The following is a 12,805-nucleotide window of genomic DNA, read 5'->3' as shown; positions in this document are numbered from 1 at the left end:
GTGGGGTAAATATGTGAGGCATTATCTTTTGATTTGGTTCACTATATTTACTGTTTGCAGATCCACTATGTTGTTGTATTTTAAATAAATATAGCATTTTTTCACCACATGGATCTTCTTCATGGCTGCACTGGTAAAAAAAAGTATAGACAAAATGATCAATACCTGAACTGCAGAAGAAGCCTGGCAGGCAGGGGCCAGAGGGAGCAGGCAATCCCCATTCACCGCAAAACATCCCTGGGTGGAAACACAAGGAATCAGATAACCAGCTAGGATGACCTTCTACCGCAGCACAATGAAATATGATACTGTTGCTACAACAGAACAGGACATGCTTTGATTTCATGTCTTGATTATGAGAGCCAGCGAGGAGATTCGTCTGCATATTATAAAGAAATTGTGTTGGCAGCTCAGCAACAGGAGGGGGCAGGGCAGGGGGGGTTGGCTTTTGCAAGAGGCAAAGATAATAATAATAATAATAATAATAATAATAATAATAATAATAATAATATTTTCCCCCCCAGTCACTCTGGGCAGCTCCCAACATGATCGTGTTAAAAACACGATAAAACAACAAACATTAAAAACTTCCCTGAACAGGGCTGCCTTCAGATGTCTTCTAAAAGTCAGACAGTTGTTTATTTCCTTGGCATCTGATGGGAGGGTGTTCCACAGGGTGGGCGCCACTACCGAGAGGGTCCTCTGCCTGGTTCCCTGTAACCTCACTTCTCACATGGAGGGAACAGCCAGAAGACCCTCGAACAAAACAACTGCAGCATCTGTTATTTTCCTGAAACAGTTCCTCACCTGCAGGACACAGCTGGCACCTCTCTGCTCGGTCACTACCAGAAGATGGGTTGTAAGTCCCAGGAGGGCATGGATGAGGAGAGGCTCCAGTCTTTGGTGGGCAGTAGAACCCAGGTGGACAGAGGAACCTTACGCCATTTTTACAATAAAGGCCAGCTGGGCATGGGAAGCACTCCTCCAGACCTGAGGAAAGAAAAGGAGAACTGAGTTGTTCCCTTGCTTTCCACATTCTGTACTTTGAAATGACCTTCCTCTGCTCTGCCTATACACAGACGCGCGCGCGCACACACACACACACAGACACACACACACACACCTGTATTTCTCTCTGGATTGGCTGGTGCTAAAATGACAGGAAGGCTGGCTGTCAACTTGTGAGTCATATTCTCAAACTCGAAAATACAAATTCTGGGAGCTAGAAATGCTCCCCTCAAGCATGAGACAAACTTAAAAATGTGAGGATTCTTCTCCAAATTATATTTAATTGCCAATGGTCTTAGAAAAAATTAGTTTCCCAGGGTTTCCTTGTGGCCTGGTGCCAGAAAGGGGAGAAATAGATACCTCCCTCCTTTCCTTCCTCCCAGTTGCAGCTGCTAGTAGCTAGTGATGCTAAAGCTAGACCCTAAGTTAGATCAGAGGAGGAGGGGAAAGTATCTGGGAAATCAGTGGATGGGAGGAAAGAGTTATGAGGTGGGTAGGCCTTGAAAATAAGCCAAGCTATTTTCTGATTTCTCAGTGAAATATCTTGGTTAATTCTGCGTCAATATGATTCAAGCTAAAGGGAACTTGCTGGTCACTATTGACTGGAATTGGATTGGTATTTTGGCTCAGTTTCCCCCCAGCAATTTGGGTATGTATGTGTGAAAATAAGCCATTCATGAAAATAGAGGGAAGTGGGAGAAATTTTGCAAGAGGTGTTTGGAGTTATGGGGAAAAGGTCTCGCTCACTCAAATGAAGCAATGAGTTTATGTCTATGATACTTTTAAACTTTAGTAAAAGTATTGCATGCTCACCTACCTAAAGTTTAAAAGTTAGAAAATGAATCTCACCATTTCCTTTGCGTAAGATGAGCAAAATCCTTTTTTGCAAACATACAGGATCCGAAAAAAACATTCTATTATTTCTTCTCCCTCCTCCCATGAGCAGAATTTTCCCCCACCCTTTTGTAGGAGAACAAATGGTCCCCTGAAAATGCAGGTGGAAATTCAGCTCAGTGTTACCACTGACAACTCCTACAAGCCATGTCTGATGGACACACAGAAAGAGACACCCTGCCAAACATGCACTCCTGACCTGTTATTGGGCTGTATTCCCCATCTCGGCATGGAGATGGCATTGAGGAGCCTGCAGGGCAGAAGTGGTTTTCAGGGCACAGGTCTCCAGTTGCCCTGTCTGCTGGCCTGGAGGTTCGAGTCCCACCTCTGCAATAGAAGCCTGGAAGCAGAGGGGAAGTAGGTTATATTAAACCGCTAGTTGCTGCAGGAAGAAACAAAAGAGAATCTGCAGAAGAACATAAGAAGAGCCCTGTTTGATCAGGCCTGTGGTCCATCTAATCAAAATTACACTTCTCACAGTGGCTAACCAGATGCCTGAGGAAACTGACAAGCAGGACCCGATCACAAGAGCTCTCTCCCCTCCTGTGGCCTCCAGCAACTGGAATTCAGAAGCATTATTGCCTACAGTAGCCATCATGGCTAGTAGCCATCAATAGTCTTCTCTAAGAATTCATCCAATCCTGTTTTAATGCCAGTATAGGTTGGTGGCCATCATTGATTCCTGTGGGGGTGAGTTCCATACTTTAACTATGTGCTGCTGCAGCAAACACATGTTGGCCCAGTTTGTACATAATTCCGAATCAAACTACAGCTTAGCAAGAATGAGCAGGTGCACAGTACCCATAGGGGAAATTGCAGTTGCTTCATTCCTCCCTTGGTCATGCTGTGGCACCAACTACAGCATAGCTGTCAACCTTTTCTTTTTTTTGCAGGAAATTCCTTTATTCCAGCACCGTTTCCCACTGCTTCCTGCTGCTATCCTGGATTATTAGATATCCCGAAGACTGCCCCCGGGACAGGTGAGGCTGCTGATCCCTTATTTTCAAATCTGAAAGTTGACAGCTATGAACTACAGACAAGCCATAGTTCAGCTTAGCATTACATGCAAATCTGGGTTTGGGTTTTGTCTCGCTCCATATTAACCATGAACTGTAAAGCAATGATATTGTTTAGCACAGGGGTAGGAAACCTCAGGCCCAGGGGCCAAATGTAGCCCCTGCCCCAGATCTCTCTTCCAGGCCCCCCTGACAGTTGCTTCGAAGGGAATGTGGCCCTTGGGCTGAAAAGGGGTCATAACTCTGCTGTTTTAGTGTTACCTGTGAAGAAGGCCAGTAAATTGAGGTTTAACCCTGAAGGCCAGTTCACACACACATGCTCACCACAACTACTTATAGTCCAGTGTCATAGATATTTTTGTGGGCACTACTTGCTACAAATGTGGAAGGAAACAGCGTATAGGCTGTTGCATACAATATGCAGAAATTAAAACGTTAAGTTCTGTGATATGACTTTATTACTTTGTAAGTGGCTTTGGGGCACCTTTCATGTGAAACAAGAAACTAACAAGAACAATTAAGAATAGAAATGACAATATACAGTGGAAAACAAGCAAGGAAACAACAACAAAAGGAAATGGTTGAACAAAGGTCTGGGCCAATCTATATTTGGCGGTATATCTATTTGTGGCTCTGCAATTGCACACCCTATCTTCTCAGATAGATGGAAAGGGTTTGTTAGCACCAGCTCTCCAGTTACATACTGGCAGATATTGAAAATGGATACATACTGTGCACACACATAAGCAAGAGTGTTTGCCTTTCTCTCAGGGGTGGGGCATTATTATGAGATGCCCCTTTCAAGTTGTCAGCAAAGAAGCTTCCAAAGTGCCTCTAAGGAAACCACCCTTGTCTTCTCTCACCTGGAGCACATGGACCTGTTGGGGAAACACGGCCTGGACTGCTGCAGAAAAACCCCGGTGGGCAAGGCAGGCACCAGCTAGCATCCCGGCCTCCTTTCTGCTCATTCCATGTCCCCACTGGGCAGGGCATTTCCCTGAATTGCTTTGTGCCAGCTGGACAGTAATGCCCTGCAGGACAAGGGCCACCAAAGGGGAGGCCAGCCTTGGAAAAGAGAAAAGTGCAGCTGTAATATAATGTAGAACATGCATTTCTCAAGATTCATTGAGAAGGACCAGCCATGCCTTCAATTGGGGACTGCCCAACTCTGGAGTCAAAGCCACTACTGGAAAAGACAGAGAACTTCAATCAAAGCACCTGGACTTCTTTTTAAGCCTTCCCTAGAAGCAACTGACTGTCAAAGGGCTAGCTGAATTCTCATTGGCTCAGAGGCCTTTATGAAGTCACCAATGAATTCCAGACCTTAATAAAGAACCATGTTGTCTTTAACTGCCTTCAGCCTCTGTTTTGTATGTTACATCACATCCCTCAAGTAGTTGTGAATAACATGGATCTGTTCTCTTCCAGAGAACAGTTTTGAACTATCTTCTGATATTTGCACCTGTGCAACTTCTGATCACGGCTTCGGCATCTTTCTCACCCTGCAATTGCATTGATCTACCTGCATCTCTCATCCCTTGGGTCTGAGCAGAGGTATAGATATCAGATTGTAATCTTGATAGAAAAGTGGGAGATGGGAACCCAGACAAGACACCAGTTCCACACTTACCGGGGAGGCACTACTGGATCCTTGGAGACAGTAATATCCTGGCTGGCAGGGTCCTTCAGGCACCGCCAAGCCAGATTTGCTGCAGTACATGCCTGCTGGACATGGCTTGCAGGTGCTCATTCCGGTGCCACCCAAGATGTTTGAGTAGGTACCCTGAATAAAACAGGCAGAGGGGAAAGCCAACAAAACAAAAGAACAATGTATGTCAAAGGAGAAGGGAAAGTCAAGGCACATGCTCCGCCTGATTTTCTGTCTCCCTGACTTAAAACTATATCAAAGGTTCACCAAAATCTGATCTGCAGCCTAACCCTGTGAACATTTGACTTGTCTTTTTTAAAAAAGGAGATCTCCCCTTCCCACGTAAGAAGACCAAAGGTGTTTGAAACTGCAGGTTTGTTTCTTGAGTATGGAGATGTGGCTTTATTGTTCTGTGGATCCTGAGAAGAGAAAACCATTAGGCTGCTTCAACATCTTCTGCAATTACTGCCTTCTGGTTCTTTGGGACTTGAGAATTTTGGCCAACATGGTATGACTAGGTCTGGACTGTACATCAAACTGCAGGTGTGTGAATAGTTCCATATCCATCTATCTATCTGGCATAAGACAGCACTTCAGGCAAGTTTTTTCTGGATCCTGGTAAGGGTGATTACTAAAACCATGTATTTATTACAGTGACTAACAAAACAGAAATTTTAAATTCTTATAGCAAAGTGATGGTGCTGTTTTCAAGGTGGAAGCTACAGTGTTCTGAGGATGGAATGCTAAGCTAAGCTAAGCGATGCTGGTACTGTTCTCCAGGTGGAGCCATGAGGTGTTCATGTGTCCAGTGTGTACGTAAGGGCAGTTTCTGCATGTACATCCTGGACACAAAAACACCATGGTCTTGCAGACAGTACCAGCATCATGTAGTACTCGTCCACAATTCCTCTTTTCACATGTCTAGAAAGTACAAGTCCCAGTGGTTTTGCCTTTGCCCCATTGCTTTCTTCTGGGAAATCTGCTCTTTAATGCTAAATCGGAACAAACAGCCATCTGTCGAAAACCCGGTTGCTGTTTGTTCCAAGTCAGTGTTAAACCACAGGTTTCCCAGGTTTGGGTGTGTGTGTGATGACAACAGGGCAAAATGGAGGTGTGGAAAAGCCCTTCATTTCTGTAAATGAAGGCCTTTGAAGTATTGCATCCTCAAAGCTGTAAAAAGGCCTCCTTTGAAACAGTAGCTGATGAAGGTGGAAGCAGAAACATTTTGCTGTAGGAATTCAATATTGCTGCACTCAGATAGCTAGTCGGGGAGAATAGTCTAGCCTAGAGCGTTGCCGTATGTGAGTACTCAGTACAGTCTGAATAGGCACAGCCCAGACACAAGTTGACAATCTCAGTAGGAACTGGACTTTAGACAATGTACAGTGTCCAAAAAATTACCATTTACGATTTAAACAATAGCAGCCCGAATCTGGTAAACATATATTTTCCTGTTCCTGCAAATCAGACTTTAAAAAAAATAATAGATCAGGTGTTTCCCTTGAAGCAACAAGTCACTCAGACTCTTCTGGGGTCATGCAATCTCTCCCACACTAGAAAATAATTACCATGGGATTTGTTTGAGCACAAAAATGTTAACACGTGTGACATCATGCAGATCAGCGTGACATCGTTAAGATGCCAAAAACATAATATCTCGGTTTATCTCACGAAAGCAGAATAAATGTTTGGTCCAGGAATCTGTTGACATACGAGTCCTCAAAGCTCCTATTTCTGAACATGCCAACTTTAAAACTAATCCACCGGTAGTGGCCAGGATTTAAAAGAAGTAAATGCACACAGAAAAGCCTGAGTAGCTGGTTTCGTTTCGTTTTTTTGCTGCAGGTGAAGAGATAAGCAGCTCCCCAATTTCAAAAGTAGCTTGTCTCTTCAGCAGTAGGAACTGCTGTGGTATAAACAGGGAGCAAACCCCTGGCTATGCATGCAGTCATCTTCTTTTGGAGCTTGCTCTGGCCATAAATTTTCATCTGTGCATTTAGATTCAGAACTGAACTTTGGATTTTGAATATTCATTATCCACTGTAACTCTGGAATCAGTGATGAAATTTGTTTGTTTTAATTTTATTTATTTATTTTATAAAATGTATGTATTGCTTGGCTGTAAACAACAAAAACAACAGCACACCTCAGAGCGGTTTACAGAAGAAATAAAGTAATAAGTAAAAATAATTAAAAACAGCTATTTAAAGCATTAAAAAAAGAATTAAAATTAAAACAGTAAGGTAAAAACCAGATTCTACATGCCTGGGGAGGCATTCTGCATGCCTGGAGAGGCTTTCCTAAACCAAAATGTTTTTAGCCAAACTGAAAAGAGTAAAGTGAGGGCATCTGCTTGATGTCAATAGGCAGGGAGTTCCGAAGTGCGAGGTCACACTAAAAGATCAATTTCTGACAAATGTGGAATGAGTTTTATGTGGCACCTCTAGCAGTGCCAGTTCCACATTTAGATAATAGAATGTGTTTTCTGGATTCCCCATGGCTTTTCTAAACTGAGAAATCTGTCACAACTCTAGAAGGTCTTACCGCTGGGCAAGGAACAGGCAGTGTACTCCGAGCTGGGCAGTAATATCCTTTGGGACAAGTCAAGGGCTCTACCAGGCCAGTGTGATTGCAAAACATCCCCGCAGGACATTCCCTGCAAGAAGACTGGGCTAGACTCTAGACAGAGGAGAGATGGAGGGAAAAAATCTGTCAGGCTTCAGATGAAAACAGGGAAGGAAAAATATATTTCGAACCCTCCCTGTTTCTCGCTGTTTCCAATCTTAGTATCAGTTTGCTCCATTTCCACACCAGTGTGTGATTTTTATCTTTTAAGAAATTCTGCTTAGACTCATAGAATTGTAGAGTTAAAATGGATCCAAGGATCATCTAGTCCAGCCTGCTGCAATGCATGAATAAGGTAAAGGTAAAGGTACCCCTGCCCGAACGGGCCAGTCTTGACAGACTCTGGGGTTTGTGCGCCCATCTCACATCTATTGGCCGGGGGCCAGCGCTGTCCGGGGACACTTCCGGGTCACGTGGCCAGCGTGACAACGCTGCTCTGGCGAGCCAGAGCCGCACACGGAACGCCGTTTACCTTCCCGCTGGTAAGCGGTACCTATTTATCTACTTGCCCCCGGGGGTGCTTTCGAACTGCTAGGTGGGCAGGCGTTGGGACCGAGCAGCGGGAGCGCACCCCGCCGCGGGGATTCATAGAATCATAGAATCATAGAATCATAGAGTTGGAAGAGACCACAAGGGCCATCGAGTCCAACCCCCGCCGACCTTTCGATCGGCAAGCCCTAGGCGTTGAGGCTTTAGCCCACAGCGCCACCCGCGTCCCTGAATATTTACATGCATTTTTATGCACATTTTATGAATATTTACATGCATTTTTATGCACATTGCTTCTAATGCACATACATTTTATATGATTTTGCCCAACATATACATTTTTCTCAAGCAACATAATGCCTTTTTGTACATTATTTTCATAAACACGTTCACTTCTGCATGCACCTTTCTCTGATGTTTGCATTGTTTCACACAGGTGTGTGTTGTTGTTACTTTGCATTGCAAAATTCAGAGAAGTGCAAATTTTTGCCGGAAAGCTTCCTTCCAGTTTGTGTACTTCTTCAGGAAGCGCAAGTTAAGAAGGTTCTGAATGAATCTGTCCCCCATCCTTACAGATGAAATGAGAGAAGGAAAACCTAACATGTGCCCCTGCTACTCTGTTCCAAGGCTCAGCGATTCTCTAGTGGGGTGGAAGAGATTAAACTCCTCTTTTGTGTTTCTCTCGTGTGGATTGATTTGGCTCACAGCCAACTAACCCATCAGCAGCTACTGCAGAGTTACCAGGAAAATCAGGGAGACATTAAGGAGCGTGAAGTGGCTAAGAATGAACAGATTACACACGAGGGGGAAAAACAGGGGTGTTGTCAAGCAATTACAGTTTTTTAAAACAGATTAATCATCTGCCTTTTAAGCAATTAATCACTCAATTAATTGATGATAAATACATTAGAACATCCTATTATAGGTGCCTTTTTGAGACACTGAAGCATGGGCAGATTTACAACTTCATAATCAAAATATACCACTCTGTTAGAGCTTGTAAACTAGGTTGGAAAGTAGTGGACCACCAGAAAAGCCTTGGTGAGCTGGATAAGACCCACGGGCCTGCAGTTCACCAACCCGGCATTAGGGCAATCTTACTATGCTGTTTTTCAATTCCTTATTCAAGCAACACAGCGGAATTGCCTTAGAAACAAGCATGCCCTAAATCTGTAGCACTGCTGATTAAAATTTGCCTCCAACTATTAATCAAAGCAGCAGCAAAGAAAAATCTGGAGTTTTTCGGATCCTGGCTCTTCATCTGTTTTGTTTGACACAGCAGTGATTCAGCCCTCTCTGACTGATGCTAGGGGTTAAGGAGAATGGGGATGGGGTGTCATTTAAATTCTACTCAGTATTGATCCAAAGTAGATTCCAATGTATAGTTAGCAGAGTGACAGCTTAAACACATTGCAGGATCCCCCCAAAATAGACCAGAGGCAATTATATTTCATCCAGCAGAGCTTTACAGCTACTGAAGGCAAATGAGCATATTGGTCACAAATCCAATACATTCAGGATTGGCACTGTCCATAAGAAATCCAGTTGCAGCAGACTTAAACTTACAATAACTTCTAAGAAGTCTAAAACCTTAACACTAAGCATACAGAACACCACACCAGACGGAAAAGAGATAGAAAGAAAAAGTGAGTGAAACCCAGGCTCCTTCTGACCTATTATTATTTCATTTTATATTATTGCCAGCTGATGAAGAATTATCACTGAAACAGTTCATTATCCTGGAAGAACTGTTCTGTCTGCTGCTGTGCTTGGAGCACCCTTTTGTAATGTTCAGAGCACCCATCACCTCATGTTTGTAGGATATTGACTGTGGAAAGGCAATCTGCCTCCATTTCAGTGATCTTTGACAGTGACTTACCACTCCTACCATTCCTGTCCATGGAACAGTTATTTGATTCTTATTAATTTGTTTTATTAAACACACATATTTATTAATTTGTGACCACACACATATTATATGTCTTCTGTTTATGAATTTTGAAACAGCATAGTGTTATAAAAATATTGTCAGTATATTATTAATCAACGTGTTGCTTGTTGTTGTTCAGAGTGTTCTATTTTGCAACACGGGATTTTCTTTGTTGTCTATTATTTATAGTCGGCATGACCTTGACTGAAGAGATAAGAGAACCAGTTTAAACCAGCTGTACTCAGCTTCTCTGAAGGAATAACCCAAACATCATGATCCTTCTACTTCCTTCTTTCGCACAGAGAAACTTCCATAACTCTCTTGAACTCAGTAAAATAGGAAAGATCTTTACACTTCAGAGCAATACTTTCTGTACTAAGAAATGCAAGATGACAGGGGGAAGGCTATCTAGTCCACCTGCCTTCTGTGACAAAGGGAAGAGTCATGTCCATTTTTCTGCCCTCAGTTGTCTCTGGCCCTACCCACCACTTGCATGGAAAGTTGCCCCAAAAGGCATGTGAAAATTCCCTCACCTTATTTTATAAAGTGACCAGCTGGAATTTTGTATTGAGGAATATGGATGGCACGTAACTGTGCATATTACTGGTTGAACAGTACAATGTTATTCTAATAATTTCTTATCTGAGTATTACTATATTGTATGGCGTTTCAGTTTTGTGCATCACTTGGGGGTTCTCTCGAATATAAAGCGATCAAGACACTTCCTAAACACATTCATCCAAAAACAGCTGTAGTATCTGTAGGTCAGGCTCTGCTTACCGGCTGAAAACTGCCAGGAGGGCAGGGCTCTGGCTGGATAGCCCCTTCCAGGGTGTAGTGACCTTCCTTTGCCATCATCTGAGTGGCTGTTTTAGCAGCACCAGGGCAGAAGTAGCCGGGTTTGCAAGGCCCCGTTGGAGCTTGAGGGTTTGTCCCATCACAGTAAAGCCTGGTATTAGAGGAGAAAATGTAGTCTACATTGGAACTCTCTCATTCACCGAGCACTGAGATAATCTGCTGAGATCCTTCCCTGGGTGCCCTCAAGATCTGGCATGGGTTGGTGATGAGGTAGGGATCCTTTTGGTGGTGCCATCCTGTGTATAGATCTCCCACCCCAGGGAAATCCACCTGGAAAATTTTTTGTTATCCTTTTGGCACCAGGTGAAGGATTTTTCTTTTTATTCTCACAGGCCTTTAAAAGTGCTTTACGGTCCTGAGCGTGAACTGGTTTCAGCTGCTGCTCTTAATTGCCAGTTTTTATACAGGTGGTTACTTTAATCCATTTTATTGCATTGATTTTTATTGTTTTTAGACTTTTTGTAAACTGCCCTAGGAACCATGTGGGCCGAAGAGTCGTCTAGGAATCCCCCAAAGTGAGCAAGCAAGTAAATCCATAGATATGGCAAATCTGCATGCCCAAAATTGTGCTTATCTTAGAAATTGATTAACTGGAATTTTGTATTATCACATATCAGCCTTCGGGACCATGGATTTCCATGGTAAAGAAGGATGAACAGACACAATTCAAATGCCTTTTTAAAAAGATCCAGCACATTTATGGAGGATGCATAGTCAACAGCAAGGTCACATTCACACCATACATTTAAAACACTATGATGTCACTTTAAACAGTCATGGCTTCTCCCAAAGAACTCTGGGTGCTGAAGTTTGTTGAGGGTGCTGTGAGTTGTTAGGAGACCCCTGTTCCCTTCCACTTAATGGAGGCAATGTAATTGAGTATTGGGGAACTAGGACACACCCAAAAGGAATGTATATCACTTAAAAGGCCTGGTTTGTGAACTTTCCAGGGCCTTCTGGCTGGTGGTTGTTTGAAGGATGCCCCCCCCCCCCGATCCTAGACCCTTCCTGATGAATGAAGGAATTTTGGATCCAGAATATCCAAGACCATCTCCACCCCACCCCCAAGTGCTCCATTTTGGGGCCTAACATGGACTGCCAATGGTAATATGGCCAGCAGTTGATCTATGCCTATAGAGCTTCTTGCAGGCATAGCTGGGAGCTCTATAGTGGATGCAGCTCTCCTGATGATGGAGCTCTCCTCCTCCATCATTGTTCTTGCTATTTCCATTGCTCTTTATTAGATTTCCTACCTGCCCATCACCATGAGGTCCCAGGAGGAGTTACAACAAAGTTTAAAGAGTGGGGTTTGGGGGGGGGAGAGAAAATTCTCATATATTGATACCATGGACAGGGAAAAAGAAAGAGGTGATGGTACTCTAATGCCAGTGAGTACCATCACAAGAAATGCACCAAGTTAAAACAAAATGCAGTCAAGATAATAAAGTAGGTCCTAAAATATCTCTCTCAGGTTCCAAAGGTCCAGGTAAAAAGGAGAATCTTTAGCATTGGCAAAGATTCACCTGAACTCAGTCCTAATCCCATCTGGGTCAATCGATCTGGCGGCTTGATTATTAAATTATTTATGTAGTATATATCCACAAGCCATTATGTCCTGCATGTCACCTGGGTTTCTACCTGGCCCAGGGGTCTCTAGCCATTGCAGGTCACAGTACTATTATTGTGCAGCTGAGCAACATTCACCTATAGGATGAAGAACTCACCCAGGTGGACAATCCAAACACTGATTCAGGTGCTTCAACCCACTTGTGTTGCTGTAGGTTCCTGGAGGGCAGAGAGTGGTGATGGATGATCCAGGGAGGCAGTAGGCCCCAGGTGGGCAGATATTCCCCGTGACTCCATCTGTGGGCTGCTAGTTTTGGGGAATGGAAGAAACAAGACTGCTCTTGACCAGATTACTGGGGAAGCTAATGAACAGCCCAAAGGTTCTGTCCTGAGACTTATTATTATCAATTTGTAATGGCATAATGACAGAATAGACTTCAAAGCAGTTCACTGAGTATAAAAAGCACACTGTAAAGCAAACTGCTAAAGCTGAAATTCCTGCTTAATTAAATGCGATCAGCTTGGCTGTTCAGTCAGATAGCTCTGGTTAATCTTCAGTTATGAAGTATTAATTGGTCCTGCATTCAGGGTCCAACAATTGAGAGGTTGCTTTGAGTCCACATGGAGTAGGAAGGTTGGGCAAAGCCCCTTCCCATACTGGAAATCAGGACTAGGGAATCTTGGTCTCTACAAGGGCAGCATTCCTTTGTGGGCAAACCAACCAAGGGCCGCATGGCAAATAGCTGGTGGAGCCAAAGGCTGTATTTTGTG

At 43.6% G+C, this 12,805-nt stretch overlaps 1 protein-coding gene across 1 annotated transcript in view; it reads right to left on the bottom strand.

Annotated features, from left to right (window-relative positions):
• Window positions 1-12,805, bottom strand: part of LOC309519793 (uncharacterized protein) — a 136,455-nt gene that overhangs the window by 81,116 nt on the left and 42,534 nt on the right. Inside the window, exons 17-24 of the mRNA XM_082200924.1 lie at window positions 12,193-12,341; window positions 10,391-10,559; window positions 7,111-7,245; window positions 4,549-4,701; window positions 3,782-3,983; window positions 2,102-2,242; window positions 808-990; window positions 166-237 (exon numbers count right to left, since the gene is read on the bottom strand). Coding sequence (XP_082057050.1) covers window positions 166-237; window positions 808-990; window positions 2,102-2,242; window positions 3,782-3,983; window positions 4,549-4,701; window positions 7,111-7,245; window positions 10,391-10,559; window positions 12,193-12,341 — 1,204 coding nt within the window. The remainder of the gene's footprint in view (window positions 1-165; window positions 238-807; window positions 991-2,101; window positions 2,243-3,781; window positions 3,984-4,548; window positions 4,702-7,110; window positions 7,246-10,390; window positions 10,560-12,192; window positions 12,342-12,805) is intronic.

This window comes from Podarcis vaucheri (assembly GCF_965113315.1).
Source record: "Podarcis vaucheri genome assembly, chromosome: 15".
In the NCBI taxonomy this organism is placed as follows: domain Eukaryota; kingdom Metazoa; phylum Chordata; class Lepidosauria; order Squamata; family Lacertidae; genus Podarcis; species Podarcis vaucheri.
Note: the sequence above shows the minus strand (reverse complement) of the source record. Positions and strands in the feature narration are given on the sequence as shown.